At 44.0% G+C, this 16227-nt stretch overlaps 1 protein-coding gene across 4 annotated transcripts in view; it reads right to left on the bottom strand.

Annotated features, from left to right (window-relative positions):
* The window catches only part of LOC118779118 (arf-GAP with coiled-coil, ANK repeat and PH domain-containing protein 3-like), a 96301-nt gene continuing 80074 nt past the window's right edge, over nt 1–16227 (bottom strand). The window contains exons 15-26 of one of the 4 annotated variants that reach the window (XM_036531019.1): nt 15689–15897; nt 13230–13299; nt 12997–13091; nt 12318–12532; nt 11880–11972; nt 11218–11319; nt 10187–10407; nt 9410–9519; nt 8999–9109; nt 8711–8772; nt 2462–2517; nt 1–210 (exon numbers count right to left, since the gene is read on the bottom strand). In XM_036531019.1, coding sequence (XP_036386912.1) covers nt 142–210; nt 2462–2517; nt 8711–8772; nt 8999–9109; nt 9410–9519; nt 10187–10407; nt 11218–11319; nt 11880–11972; nt 12318–12532; nt 12997–13091; nt 13230–13299; nt 15689–15897 — 1413 coding nt within the window. In that variant the 3' untranslated portion in view covers nt 1–141. The remainder of the gene's footprint in view (nt 211–2461; nt 2518–8710; nt 8773–8998; nt 9110–9409; nt 9520–10186; nt 10408–11217; nt 11320–11879; nt 11973–12317; nt 12533–12996; nt 13092–13229; nt 13300–15688; nt 15898–16227) is intronic. The other 3 variants (XM_036531020.1, XM_036531021.1, XM_036531022.1) reach the window with 3 other exon arrangements.

Below are 16227 nucleotides of genomic sequence, written 5' to 3'. Positions count from 1 at the left end.
GGGGGATTCCGGGTCAATGAAGGGACGAATTGGAACCTTGGAAAGTGACGGTGGCGTTCTTCAAGTAAGACGACGAGGGCCTCTCCGCGGGCGCCAGAGCGGGCTACCTGAAGGAGTGACGGAAGTGCATGCTCCTCCTCTTCAGCTTCTCGGGATCGTGTGACGCCATGTGAGAAAACTCCCGAAAGATGTCGACGTACGTGGTGTCCCCTGAAAGAGAGGGGTGGTGGGGGGGAGAAGGGGAGACACGTCACGGGGGGGCTCCACTGTCACGCCCTGCATTGTATCATGGAGTATTGTCCTTCAGCCTTCTGCAGGAAGCACACATCATCCTTTCAGGGCTACGAACAGCAGATCAATAAAATGAGTGAATGAATGATAAACCCACTCAACCCATTTTCAATACAGCACCCCCTAGAGGAGAATAAAATTCAAACAGAAATAAATCACATCTTCTGAATCCCTGCACTGAGAGATACAAGTCCATATAGATAAATCAGAGATTTACACAAGAACGAAGTCAAATCTGCTGACTAGGACATTGCAGCTTTTCTCTTACCTGGTGTGTTTAGCATGTTTTGATATTAAAGCATTGGCAAAACATTTATATTAATCCTTGGACTCCTGAATGTTAGCAATTATATATCTCTCTCAACACCTCTTAAATGCAACATCTTAACTGACTGCTGGTAGGTGGAAACAGAACAATGAGAATATTCATGTCACACCAACTGACTCGCTTTTCCACATGAACACTGACACATCGTTGAAACTGTCCTCACAATAAGTCATTTCAAGTATTGTTATTAATTACGAGTCCGTAGTGAAAAAGGTAGAGATTCACAACAAAGCAACCCAGGGAAGCTGAGCTGATGTCCTCGTGAAAGGGCAAACACATAGCACTCTCTCAACGCGTGTAGCATTGCAGTAATGTCCCTACAATGCTATACTAGCGTTGTGAGAATGTTATCTGTTGGCAAAGGGTTGATCGGGTATTGTACAAGAAAAAAATAGAATTAATGCAATACAAGAGAGAGAACTGAAATACCTTTACATTGTTAGTTTCATTCACAACACAACTTTAGGTATCCATTACATGCTGTTATGAATACGCCCTACTAAAGTATTATATGCTGTGAAAATTTCTGGTCAAAATATTTAATGCAGAATAGATGCTTTCAAAAGCTAAGGTCTTATGTATTATTTATTCAAATAAAATAAAAATTCTGCCTATACTCTTTATCACAGGAACAGTTATATACTGTGCATATAATGGATACCGATTGTTCATGGCAATACTTGTTATTTTGTTACCACAAGTATCCATGAAAAGCTGACCACAGTTGGTTTGTTCCAAAGCAGTGGTCGCTTTTAATGGAACCCTTTTCAGGATAGAGTGAGGAACACCTCGAACACCACACACCAGATTGCCCCATCCCGAAGACCAAGTGATCCTGAGATTCCCTTGACTAATGATCTGGGACACAAATTTATTGATTGATACACTGATTGAATGAAAGGAAAACCTACATGACAGCTATGTGTGCATCACTGTCTCTGAACACAGCCTGAACTCCCTACAATGGCATTTGAGTTTTGATTTGCTCAGTGTACTCACGGGTGCACATAAGAAACCCAAACATTCTGATAATCAAGACTCACTGAGAGTAGTACAGCCTTTTTCACAGGACAGGGAGGCCAGGCTTTTATTCTGTAGTAGGGACATAAAGTGTTCCTAGTATGTCAGTGAACTGACTTTATTTGGAACAAAAACTATACAGATCTCCTGTACAATTCAAGCCAAAAATGAATACTAAGAATACTCATTCTACAGTGTGTCTGGTATTTTACATTAATATAAATTGGTCTGTTTTAGACCACTAGCTTCTGTTCTAGCTACTCTTACTTTTTAAGTTGCTCTGGACATGCTCTGGATAAGAGTGTCTGTGAAATGATAAAATGTAAATGTGGGCCAGCCACAATAAAGACTCTAACATTCCTGTATGCCCTGATGAACTGAAGGGTGGTTTGATTGGAGAAGCTGAATAAGAGCCCATTGTGGCCTGAATTTAATGAACAAAACCAACAGGAAGTGAAGTATTCACTTCAAATGAAGTGTTCATTTTTCACATGAAACCAATATATATTTGTACGTATCTGGCACGATGAGAATCTACAACGATTCATCAAAGATGTGATTTGCTGATCATTAGTCAAAGGATATACTGTAGATCCAAGGCCAGGACATATGGGGAATATTTGCTGATGGCCTTTCAAATATGGAAAAATGCATTCCTTTCCAGCTAAAATGGAGCACATTTTTTATGTCTGAAGAGTCAAACAAGGCAAAAAAAAAACCCATCTGGAAAATAACTGTTGGAAAAAGACAGACCATCTCCCAGGAAACACCACACCAGCAAAGAAACAGAACCCATCATGAGGACCACGAAGCTTCACTCACTCTATCCCGAAAATCCTTGTGCTTTATTTTCCTGGTGGTCGTGGCAACACCCGTATCTAAGGAAGCAACAACAGAGTCAGTTTAACCCCCTTTTCACCATTTTCAATATGTCAGGTCAAACAAAATAAAAAAAAATAGGATCAGAATTAAGAAGTCCACTGAGCTTAAGCAGCTTTTCAGCATTATTGACCCTGAGGGTGAAGGGCAATATGACTATGACTTTGTAGCCTCAGGATAACATCAAAACAATGTTCCAAGAATGTTGTGAGGATGTCGTGTTAGCTGTGAAGATGTTTTTATTAGCACTAGAGCATCAGCCTTAATGTTTGTAAGTAGAGCCTACTACAAATCCTGTCATTGGTCTTTGTGTTTTCTCAATAAATATTTTGGAAAAACAAGAAATACACATAAATGAAATTAATGGATTGAATTGTGAGCCAGACATTGCTGTTGCTGTCTTAAGGAATATAATTAATCTTTATTGTTTCAGTAAATACCCAGCTATATAAAGGGACAATATCTACAACTGACATATGCCATACAAAATGTGGGCAGTATACATGATGTCTTTCAGAGCAAGGTGTACCTTCTTCCTCTTTGCAATCTTACTGCATTTTGTTTTCTCAAAATAGCAAAGCTTGTCACATGTTGTGCAACAGTATAACTGGATTGTGACTGTAAGCCAAACAAAATGTTGGGGAAAAAAGTTTAACTAGAAACAGACTCTTGACAGTCTTATTTTGATAAGAAAAACAAAAGTGTTCTTACACAAAGGAGAAACAATGGTGCAGTTATGGCTAACAGCAGCAACACAAGAGTGTCCCCACTCTATTTTGCTTTATAATAGTGGAGGTCATGTCTGTTTCTGATTGTTACACCAATAACAATGGTGTTAAGTGTCCTGCCTGGTTTCACCTCAGTCATGGAATGACCCAACTGCTAATCCACATATCCCACTGCCATATAGTCACACTGGTCCCAGAAACATGATTTATGGAGAAAAGATGCCATTGCATTAGGCTGGAGAATGTAGAACATTCTCAACAATAAAACTTCCTTTGGTTTAATGTAAAGATATTCAACTCTGGTCCTGGTCCTTGGCTGTCATTGATAACTGGGTAAGGAAGGGAAGGGAAATTAGTTTCATAGCATAATTATGTTTTTAAATTTAAAATGAGTTCCTTCCCAAAGGAACTGTGTATGTAAAGGTATACTGCAGACCTCAACTCACAAATGGAAGTGAGGTCGCAAACTAGTGAACCATTGTCAAGCACTGAGGACGTCATTACAGAGTTGCGTGGTAAAATTCAGCAAAAAAGAGTATCAACAGGAGTGATTAGGTTCAGTCCTATCTGATTGAAATCATGAAAAACTAGATCATGTGACTGATTTCCATGTGCTGCAGTATGATGTACTATAAAAATGTAGTGCCGATCACAATCTGTGAATCAAGCTAAAAAATGTCATTCTGCTAGGTGCGAATCATATATGTACTGTGGGGTAGAGGTATGGTGCAGGGCTTGTAACCCGAAGAATGCCAGGTCAATTCCACAGCAGGGCACTTCTGTTGTACCCTTGGACAAGGTTCTTCAGCCAAGTTGGCTCAGTAAACACCCAGCCCCATAAATGGACAATGTGTAAAAATGGTAAGCTATGTAAGTTGCTCTAGATAAGAGCACCTACTAAGCAACTGCAGTGTATTAATGTAATATTAAAATGGAAATGTGAAGTTATTTCATTGTTTCAATGGAAAAACCATTTTCCTCTTTTTAAAAGAAGGTTTCAGTGCGTTATGAATGTTTGTAGTTATGGAATTTAGTATTGGTTGTCTCCACTGCTTCTAAGAATCAGCAGGCGTTGCAGACGGATGTTAAGCAGAACCCTCCAGGAGCTGCAGTGTTTGAGTGTGCGTCCCCTGCCCATCCCAGCAGACACCACACACCTGAGGTTAATGCAGTTAGCTGCGCTGGCAAAGCAGAAATGTTAACCCACAGAGTGTTACAGACAGGGCCTAGCTCACACACAACGTTCTCAGAGCATCGCCACGACGTTGCAGCAGCGTGACATGATTACCACGGCGTAACAGCAATGTTGTGTGAACGTTATATGTTTGCTTGGGGGGGGAGGAAGTCAGAAATAAAGCACAAGCAGAGGGGGTTAGGAGTTCATCCAGATTTTCTTTGTTTTATTCTTCTTAGTAATTTTTTCAGTGTTTTCAAAAGACAATTGGGAAATCAAAAAAAAAAGCAAAGAAAAATAAATTAAAAAGGACTGCAGTAGTGTAAACCATACACGGATATCTTGAGATTGACAATAGGTTTTTCAACAATATTCAAAATATTGTACAGATTGTAGCGAGAGGAAAATAAACAAACAAAAAGAATACAGGAAAGGTTCACAGCAGTATGTCAAAAAAGCAGGCAGTCAGTGTTAGATGCTTCAGCATATTTACAGCACAGTTGTTTAGAAGCGTCTTCTACACCCATGTTAACAACACACAACCCAAAGACACGACACTTAACACGTCTGCTGGCGTAGCGTACACCTCACTCTTTTGGTCACTAATCATTTAGCTTTTTCTCACAGTTAAAATGCCCTTAATATGCTTCCCCTTTTACCTTTAGAATGGTATAGCCCATTCTGCAGCTTCTGTTGCGTAAAAGAAAGCTGGACTGAACCATTTTATTATATTTTGTCCTCTGCACATTCATTTAAATCACTGGGTCCAATTGAAAGTGCTTTCTTTTTTTTTTTTTACTGTTCTAAGGGAAAAGGTACATTAAGGAGAGAAATCAGGCATGTCTACTACCTGAACAACTACTATGTTCTGCCTCTATGTCTGAAAACAATGTCCATACTGTACAAAGCCATTCAGGACAAAAATGAATGACTTCATCAAACTACACCAACACTTGTAGACAGATTCTCCTTCAACCTTTGAAGTATGAATTTATCCCCCTAAATGAATCAGGAAATGAGAGGAAAATTGGTAAAAATGGTTGCACTTTGTTAGGATTTGTTCACTTGCAGGGTTTCACCCTATGTACACCATCCTTTCCTAAACAGTCTTTGGCAGAAAGTAACTTGATAATTGCGTGACATTGCCCGGATTAAAGATGTCTAATGTCTCTTCTCATAAATACAATGCCCGAGCAGGCTCTTTGTTCTGCTGATCGAAGAGAGAACCTTACACCCCATACTCCTGCCATTCACGTGAATTGTGAAGTATCTGACATATCGATGAGCTCAGCTCATCAGAGGAACAAAATGAGTGCTTAATCTGAGACAAGCTCAAAGGGACCAATTATAAGGTTATAATGAGAGGTTTTTTTTTAGCAATTATATAACTGTATTCTATAATAGTGAGAACAAAACATTACATTATGCCAAGGGCAGATACAATTATGTAACCATCATTGTATGTTTGATGTGGTTTCAAGCCATCTTACTGATACTGCATTGGTCTAGGTGTAAAAAAAAAAAAAAAAAACACCCGCTGGTACCATATTTGGTTCCGATAGCCTCAGGTTAGACTCACGGCATCACCTACCAAGATGAAGAGACGACAGAAATTCCAAGCCGCAAAAAAAAGCTGCAGTCACGTACTGATATCACATATAAAGCCGTGCGCTTCCAGCAAACAGCAAAGCTGACATCTGAGCAATTCGAGAGAGCAGAAGACTGCAGGCTGGCGTTACGCAACAGTCTGCTTGAAAAACATGCTGAAGAAGAGTCTTTGCCTCTCTGCCTGGGGTGAGAGTGCGCAGTTGCAAGGAGGACCTATAATACGGACCACCAGCGTGACCGTGCTTCAGTTTCTTTCAGGCCAAAGACTGCGAGAAGACCACCCCGCCCTGCCCCCTTCCAATGCTTCCTTTTATGCACAGCTGTCATACTTAAGATTTGGTATCACGTTACTAGGATCTCATCAAGGATTGTACAAGATATCAAATATTGACAAGCACACAGATTTAAGAAGGAAACAAATGGACAGCAGAGCTTAGAAAGAAGTGGGTAACGTCAACCCATGCAGTACTCAGGGAGTCTGAGGACGAATATTATCGCAATCGTAATACATCGAATGACTGCAAACCATGAGGTTTAAAAATATAGATACAAATATGTAAACTGTATCAACAAGATTTTTTTTAAATCTTCAGTTAAGATGGATCGCTCAAGTAGCAATTTTGCTTTTAAAAAAAAACCCCCAAAACAGCAGCCTCCCATTGTTCTGTTGTTCAGTAACAGTTTGGTTTCCTAGGAACAAGCATGTAACAATGATCCAAAGTGTTGATGAACTGATTTCGTATGTTTGCACTGGAGAGTAAAACATAAAATATATCGGATAGAAAAAAAAAATCTATGATGTCTGATTAAAAATGAAAGAACAATGACACAACATAAAAAGAAACGCTAGAGCAATACAGCTGATCTGTATTAAAATAACCATTGCACTACTCCTCTGGGCGAAACCATATAAATTAAAAAAACACGTAAAATGACACATACTCTATTTAAGAAAAAGGTTGCAAAACAACATTAAAAATTAATCGAAACAAATCAAAATACTGTGTGTAGGAAAAGTGCACCAAGTTCCTTTTTACATAGTCTAAATAATATCCTATTACTTTGTCTCAAATAAATAGTCTCCTCCAAGACATTATTTCATATATATGTACACACACTTAAAAAGAATGACTGGCTCCTCGTGAACTCTCTAAAGCCCTTCCGATATTCTTATCACAGTAATCTTTTCTTTCATCAGTACCCACCCCCAAACACCTCCTAACCCTCCCCCCGATTTTTGTAACAAACACATAAAAAATGATCACCTCATGCCACTATAACACAGGCTGAACAGAGGCAGACTTCTGTAAATACTGCATTTATGAAAAGAAGATATAGGACCGAGTCAGCTTCCGAAAAATGGACCCCCTCCCCACCTTTCGTGAACACGGGTAAAATCGTCACGATAAGAGGACATCTGAGCGTGCTCTGACCCAAGCTGGGGTGACGTAATGGCGGTGAGACACCTCGTGTTGAGGATCACCAGCGTAAAATGCCCGCGGACTTGTGGGCGTTTGGACCCGTGATGACACCAAGCATCTCAGACTTTGTAACCACAACAGCTTCCCAAGCTCACAAGCCACATTTACCAGAGACCTGGTTTAAAAATCACACTGAGTTAAAAGTGAAATTGTAGAAAAGTTACACAAAAGTTCAAACACTTGTAAAGTTGTAAAGTTGTAAAGACTGTAAAGGTGGTCCCCGTTTAAATGGTCTTTCAGGTGGTTGGCCTGTATTTTTAGGAATTGTGACCCAGTGCCCAGACGGCAAAATTAGCAGTATTGTAACTCATTGAATGTTGATTACTCTACAAACTGTGTCTCACCCTCCCTGATTCCAACTACCTGCAAGTATTGCAGGTTATACTGGACCCCATTGTGGCTTACATCATCAGGGAGAATGCTCTCTGAATAAAGGCGTGAGACAGTGGGAGGTCCCTCACATGAGGGCCCGCCATTGCCAAATTCACTCCTTCATTTTCAGCAACCAATCAATCAACAATCAACAGTGCGTGACCCCCGTCACCTTTTCCCTGCGGTCAAACGACCATACAATACCAGCAGTTCCCTTACGAACTGCCTTTCCGAGCGAGACATTTCATACACCAACTGGTGATGACTTCATGAGACTCATGGATCATGCCTTCAAGGCCAGAACCACGGCATAACTACACAACAAACCAGAACTAGTCGATTGTTATAATCTGCTGGGCCCCAGTGGACACTGGTCGTCATTCCTGGCTGGTTTTGTTGTGGTCACAAAGCCTGTGTACCAGCCGCTATTGTGTTGCCGGTGCAGCCTGGCTCAAACAACATGTTTGTATGGTACAAACTGGTGGGTGAACACTGCAAAGAGCAAGCCCAGCCCTCCAAGGAAAAAAATCAATATGGTTTGGAGAGCCAGAGGCAAGAGCCGGGCCCCTGTGGGGAATGCTGTGTGGAGAGGTCACCTCCTGGATTTTGGTCACAAGATTCCCAGCAGGGCTGCCCCACCATCTCCCGGTTTAAAGCCGTTCCCCCTCTACACCACCTCCCATCCCTGTCCAAACTGCCGCCCCCTTCCCCCTCCCCCCAATGCCGGGGGCTGGACGGCCCCTCTAACACTCGTCTATGTTAAGGCAGATGAACTCCTGAATGCATTTCTTATACTGCTGCTCAGTGGGGCTGCTGCTGGGATATTGACCTGGCTGTCCAAATGGGCCCTCGGACTCCCGCATCTCCTCGTTCATCCGGGCCAGACGCAGCCTGTGGAGCAAGGGAGGGAGGGAGGAGGAGAGACATTGGAGAGAGAAAGGGAGGGTGAAGGACAGGGTTAAACAGGAATCTATCATTGCAATAAAGCTTTCAGAAACCTGGGCTTTAGACCAATACCATTCACCTACTCTAAAAGCTGTACTACATACACTACAGGTATGGGGAAAAAACTAACGTGAAGTAGTATTTTTCAGTAAGAACACTAAATGCTACTTACAAGGTGACGATGTCTGCGTTGGCCGCCTGCACGGCGATGCTGAGGGGGTCCTGTCCATCCTCATCCCCGTCGGTCTGAGTGGCGCCCCGCTTTAGGAACAGACACACTTGCCTGCATGTGGAGACAAACCCAGTGAGTCCTGCAGGGCGAGTCTACTCTCTGACTCCTAACAGTGCAGACAGTACTCTACACAGACCAGTGTCTCCTGTGGTGACCCACAATTACACCTGTTTTGGAAAACAATGTCAGGCCTTGGGTGGATTTAGTCAGTGGCTGAATTTGAGAGCAATATTCTGAAAAAGGTATTTACTGTTCTAGGTTTGGATGGATGAATGAATGAATGAATGAATGAATGCATGGAGAGGGGATGTGGGATGGATCTCAGCAGTAGGACATTAAGGCAGTGCTTACCCTGTGTGTCCCAGATATGTGGCATGGTGGAGGGGTCCCCTCCCTCGTGTGTCTCTTTGGTTGACGTCTGCCCCATTCTGAAGCAGGAACTCGCACGCAATCAGAGAGCCCTGCAGGACAGACAGACAGAGAGATAAAGAGAGAGACAGTTAAAGAGTGTCAAGTGCTTGTTAACTTGGAGATCAGACAATGCAGCCCACAACAAACAGTTTTTGGAGAAGAGATGCAAGACGGCACCCTTGGATCAAGCTCATTATTGAGTGCAGACTTTAATAAGCATCCGGGGTGGGAGGAAGGCCAAAAGCTGGGAAACATGGACTGACAATGACTCTGGGTCTCTGCTTGTGGGCTGCTGTACACCCTAGACTTTAAACTTTCCAGTGCCTTGAAGAAAAAGCAGAAATTCTGCCTCTGCCCAGTAACTGTGCAAGATAAAAAGCTGTTGTTTTTCTTTCCACACAGTGGATTAACATGCTGTAGAGTAAGCTTTCATCAGTCATATAAGGAGCCGAATGGCTTTATATAACATATATAAAGCACTTACTCATCAATGAAGGAGGAGTGTGTACAGGGAAATACAGGAAGAGGAAGAATCTCTTGACCTCTCATTAACAAATGATAAGTGCATGTGCACGTATGCTTGAGAGAGTAGAATTTTCAGCTGAATGTCTGTGTGCAGTACATGTGTGTGTCTTGAGTGCATCACAAAAACACCGGACTCCATTGAATGGGGACGTGTTTATTTATGCACGTGCACGTGGCCACGGCAGGACTCACCCCCGTCACAGCTTGTATCAGCGGGCTCTTGCCCTCGTCCTCCTCGTTGACCAAGTTGACGTCGGCCCCGTGCGCCAGCACCTCGGCCATGACGGGCAGGTTGCGCGCCCGGGACGCCTTGTACAGCAGCGCCCCCGGGTGCAGGTCCCGCAGGTCCTCCGGGTCGGACGTCTCCGGCTCCAGCTCCGCCTCTCCGCTCGACTCCTCAGACTCCTCGCACTCTGCAGAGAGAGAGGGAGAGAGAGAGAGAGAGAGAGAGAGAGAGAGAGAGAGAGAGAGAGAGCGAGAGAGGGGCATCACGGGTTACACACAGTCACTGTGCTCCATTCCTCATCTCCCACAGCTTTTCAACATAAAGGATCACGGGTTAAAAAAAAAAGCAGAGCATTTGGTGATGAATTCTGTCTCAACTTGTACATATAAGTTTTATCACGTAATTAAATTTGGGATCAGCCGGGGAGATATAAGGCAGAGGCTACGATGTTAAAGCCCTGCAGTCCATGTCTCTGCTGTGTACTAATGAGACACTGGTACTGCCCGTGGGTACAGACAAGCTGTTGCTGAGGAATTATGGGAAACAAGATCCTGCCTTTAGGGAGGAAGTGTCTTCTCTCTCTTTACTGAAAAGAAAGCTTTTCCAGGTTATGCACGAGTAATAATAATGTGAAAATGTGCTCTTGCTTCTCCTTTGTTGCTTTATTGTAAACTAAAAGTTGCTGAAGATGCAATATGTAAGTAAATAAATTCATTTACTTGCATGTGAACTTGTTATTCTTACATAGAATGCTGAAAAACCTCTTTTGCTCACCAGTTAGACTTTATATTTATACATTCAATCTTTCCAAGTTTTTTTTTGCAACAACTATATTGATTCAATGAAGTGCGATACAGCATTATCAATGGAACTACAGCTAAAAAAAAGCTCCATTTGCAACGGTTTTAATCAGAAACACAAGCTAAAGTTGCATTGTATTTATCAGCCATTGACTACTCCCCTCTCCATTCCCCACCCGGTGCCCTGATCCACTGACCTTCCTCTGTGACGCTGTCCACCACTGACCCGAACACCAGGATGTCCGTGCTGCCGTCCGTGCTGCCTCCGAGGCCGCTGTCACTGCTCAGACCTGCCGGGCCAACAAGCGCCAAGCCAAGGACACGTTAGTCACCCCCACTGCCTCTCTAAACCGGGCATCCGCACATCTGTAAACCACGTTCCAGGCTGTCATCCCATCTCCCATCCCATAAAACCCTGCTATGTCCTTCCACTGCCCACATTACCTCACTCTGGTCTCGCTTGCAAATCCCTGTGGTACTTATAACCAAGCTGCATACATTACCTACTAATGTCATGGGCTGCTTCTCCCATCATTTAAGATGGCTGATCTCTAGAAAGTTCTCAGTAGTGTATCTTATAATTTTCATTTGATTTAGTAACTGAAGACTCATTTTACATTCTCTGGAAAAAGTCAGTATCTGAAAGCAGGGTTCATTGAATGTGCCAAGCAAAGATTCATTCTGTGGTTGTTTATCCAACCGAACAGTGAGGCCTGGGTTTTGTTTTCACAAAGAGCCGTCCCCATTTTGACGCATGTCATGTGTTTGTTGTGGAGCCAGTCTGTATTAATTCACTATGGGAGTGCTATACGAATGGTGGGCTGATGGTGATCTCCTGGTGAGATGATGTCACACTTACTGCGTGGCCCGGAGCCCGTGTCGAAGTAGGAGAAGAGGGAGTCCAGCTCATCGGGACAGAAGAGTGAGTCTCTGCGGAACTTGGCGGCCGCGGCTGTGAAGGCATAGTCAGAGTGAAAGAGGGCAAATGCACAACCAGCTTTGGTAACATAACACGCAAGAATGCACCCACAGTCAGACAGCCAATATAGTGCTTCAAGATACATGTACATATATTACAACATATGGTAATTAAATGCAAACTACACTTCTCGCAATGATTTATGTGACAAACACACGCAGTATACAGCATATATAATAATATTATATATACTAATATAACATACAGTATACAATATATTGTAATAAATAATATTTTTAGACATGGAATAATAATAAAAATATTAGCATATTTGAGTTGTGGAAGTGAGTAGCTCTGTGAGGCAGCCAGGCAGGGTACCTGATGAGAGGTTGCCGGGTGAGGCGCTGCCGGGGTCCTGTCTGTATTTCCGGCGGGATTTGGGAGCCTTGATGGAGCTGTTGTGCCTCTGGCACTTCTTCACGCTCCAGCGCCGTGACTTGCGGTCCCCGTCCGCCAACGCCTCGCCGCCCGCCATCTTCTTCAGGAACTTCTTCTCCACGTACTTGGCCTTGATCCACGCCTCCTTCTCCTGCCTGTGCGGGGGGAGCGGTCGGGGGACAGACGGCTGTCACTGGCTGTGCTGATGTTACTGTTCTTGCTGTTTTCATGTCACTTTCTGCCCCTTTTTCCTCATTTGACTTTTATTTCATATTTCCATATACAGTACCAGTCAAAGGTTTGGATACACAAAACTATCCTACATTTTACATTCTTCAAAGTAGCCAAACAATATTTTTTATATTGTTTTTATATATATCAATATTATTTTTGGAAAGAAATTCAATACATAGGCATCAACTTCACTATTTATTTGAAACAAATTTCAAGCATTTAAGAGTAAGTCGAGATCAAAATGTTTTTGAATGCATGTTTCCCATTCTCTCAATCAGGTGTGTCCAAACTTTTAGCTGGTATTGTGTACATCACATATTTCTGATGCTGCTTACAGCTTACAGATGGGGCTGATTGGAGGCTGCAGGCACTCCAGATGTCTCACCTTGAGCTCGATGGCCCGGGTTTCTTCAGGCCCAGCTCCTCGCACGTGCCCTCGTAGATCTGGTTGACCGTCCTGTTCCCCAGCTCACACATCAGCTGCAGATGCGAACAGAGCAAGAACTCATAAGCAGGTGACCGCACCCTTTGTTGCCCATTTCTGACGGGATCTCATTCACACAGACTGGGTTTCAGGTGGTGGCTTCTGAAAGAAACCAGGAGGAAAAAGAGACCTACCTTCAGTAACTCTGGTTCCCAGGAGTCCAGGGTCAGAGAACGGACCTTTGAGCAGTGAACCCCTAAACTCCTGCGGCAAACCCCCGAAGAAAAGAAGAAAAAAAAAACATGTCCACTTCAGAATAAATTCAAAACGGTCTCAAAAGTTATTCACAGGGGAACTGTCATTAATGCACAGTGACTGTCATATCATTCCTTCAGGCGTCTTCAGTCCTGAAATGTCAGATCTGGATTAAGTAAATGATGATTTGCTAAACTTTTGGTACTGTGTTGAGTTATGACCTGGTTTCCCCTTTTCAAATGAAGAAAAGGTGTTTTTAGAAAAACATGAATGTTTTATGACTAAGGCCCCTTCTGTTCTTTTAGATGGAACCACATTGGAATGCTGTTCCACTCCAGCGAGTGCCCTGACTTTCTGCCCATTCTGGAAGCGATAAAGCTGCAGCCAGGCTGACGAGCTGCACACCGTTCTCGCCCTCTCCTCCCCCGCGAAAAAAACTCCTGCCGAGTCTATCCCCCGGCCCACACGAATCTGAGGCCTTCGTGCTGTGCCTGTCTGCCCGCCTGGCTGTCAGCGCAAACCGCAGAGAGTTACATAACTGGGACGCGGAGCCAGTCACTTCTATGACCAGGCAATCCAGATCCCACAAGGTAAAACTCCAGAGAACTCTGAAAAGTGGGAAAGGTGCCTACAGAAAAGAATGTGCTTTTTTAAAATACTCTTTTTTTATGTCGAGCCAAGAGGAGTTACGCGAAAGGATTTGTGGCAAATGAGCTCTCCTCGTCATTACTTCGTAAGTCTGTAAATTGGTTCAGTGTGGAGAGTGAGAGCGAGAGGGCACTTGGCTTTCGGAGCAGAGGCCAACATGTGGATCTGGGGAAGTGTATGCAGAACAGCACAAATCAAAAAGCCTTGTGATGAGGGTTGTCGGGAGCACCTCTTGTCTTGTTTCCTTCAATCTGTAGATGTCACTTAATGAAACAGTGCAGACGAACAGAGCATTCTTGCAAAGATGAGAGTGCCTAACCTGCCATCTCCTGTCCTGTATCTGACTTTTACTACAGCTCCCCTCTCTGGATGCAACACGAGCTACTTCCAGAAAGTTCTAGAGCTCATTCTACCACAAACAGGATCAATCAGCGTCTAAGATCATAGGCCTTAATCCTTGTCCACAGACAACTAACCTTGTCAGGCATCTATCAGACTGTGCCTCCTACAACCTGGTATTACACAATTCTAGTACATGCTCATGTATTCCCTTTTTGGGGGGTGAGGGAGGGGGGTAGCCGGCATTGTGGGAACCAGCATAAGAGATCACAGTCTCTGAGTTTATAAATATTCAACAGATGGCCCGTGCTGAGGGCTGGCGATTATGTAACAGTAATCAATCTTCTTCCTGAAGAAAATCCGAAATGGTCTACAAACTATAGAAATACCTTGTGAATCAAAGATCCACAGTCGTGGAAGGAAATTCAGCCACTGCGTATGAGTTCTATGCCTGTATCTAAATGTTAAATGTTAAAAAGGAAGCAGGGGCTTTAAGTGGCTCTTTCTCTCTATGTCAGTAACCCCTTGCCCAATAACTCCCCCCAGGCTTCTGTCTCGCTCATGTGACCAGTGACTCAGAGCGGCGGGATGAGCGAAGGGAACGTGAACGCAATCCGATTAGCGGGGCCTTCTCCTGGTAATCCAGAGATGGGCTGAGGCGGCAAAACTCGTGCTCTGTTGATTGGCCGGGGCTGCTAAGAGGTCAGGGGCTCTGGGCCCCTGACTGTCACTCAATACCCTGCTTGTCATTCCGTACGCCACGGAACTCAACCGACGAATTTTGATGTGATGTCACTGCTGACAACCGGCCCAATGCAGATCCTACTGTCCTATTGTGCTGGTGCAGAGAGTGGAAGAAGTAAAAGGCTGAGATTATGAATCACCCTTCAGAGTCCTCACTCTTCTCCCCTGCTCTCAGACAGAGAGCCTTCAGTATCCAAAGGCAATTTACCACAGAAATACACCCTGCTTATTAGAACTGTCCCACAGGAAGTGACGTGTGTTATTTCATGTGAGAAGCTCAGTCGAACAGCACAGTGGAGATAAAGTGACCCCGCACAGCATACACAGACAACACTGAATGACAGTGCACCGTATACCTGATGCCTGTGCATGGCGTGACAGCCTTCCCATAATATTCTAATAACAGAACTGTGATGTGGTAAAAATGTAAGTTACATGTGGAAGTTACATAATGAGCAGGAGGTCTCTCAAGTATCTCAAGAACATTGGCCGAGGTGGGTAGCTTGGTGTGTAAGACCAAATTAAACCTCTGAATGCACCCCTTAAAAATGTGTAACGTGCGCTACGGGTGGCAAACAGACCAGCGGCAACATGGCAGCGCATACGTTGCGAGTGCGCGGTGGCGATGTTGCGGCAGTGTTGCGAGAGCGTTGGCCGGCGGGTTTACCTGTGGATGCCGGAGCACTCGATGCAGAGCAGGATGCCCAGGTTGATGCTGGCCCAGCGCGGGTCGGCCTGGCCGCAGTCGCAGCACTGCTCGTTGCCCGGGATGGTCTGGGCCCGCTGCAGGATGCTGTCCCCCCGCACGCTGCGCTCCCGCGGCTCGCTGGCCGAGTCGATGCTGCTGGTGGACGGGGAGGCCGTCCGGTCCAAGCGCTGAGGAGAGACAACGGAGGGGCGGTCAGACGGAGGCAATGTACAATCAGTTCACCCCTGCTGCTGCGTGGGTCTTTCCTGAATGCTAATGTAGCACAAGCTTTTTACACCCAGTATTTACTGCCCAGTACACAAGGTAAGGGGTTGGGTTGATACTGCTTTAACAGAAATGAGAATCTGTTGGATTATAGCTCTGTAATTTACCTTACAGTTACTTAGCTAACATACGTAACTAATTGAAGACTGAAATTTATTTGAAGTTTCCTGAAAAAAAAATATGTGAAAATGAATCTAGTGTTTAGGTGGACAGAACAAGCATACACCAAGTCA

Source organism: Megalops cyprinoides, chromosome 6 (assembly GCF_013368585.1).
Source record: "Megalops cyprinoides isolate fMegCyp1 chromosome 6, fMegCyp1.pri, whole genome shotgun sequence".
Lineage (NCBI taxonomy): Eukaryota > Metazoa > Chordata > Actinopteri > Elopiformes > Megalopidae > Megalops > Megalops cyprinoides.
The sequence above is the reverse complement of the archived record's forward strand: the minus strand, read 5'-3'. Positions and strand labels throughout refer to the sequence as shown.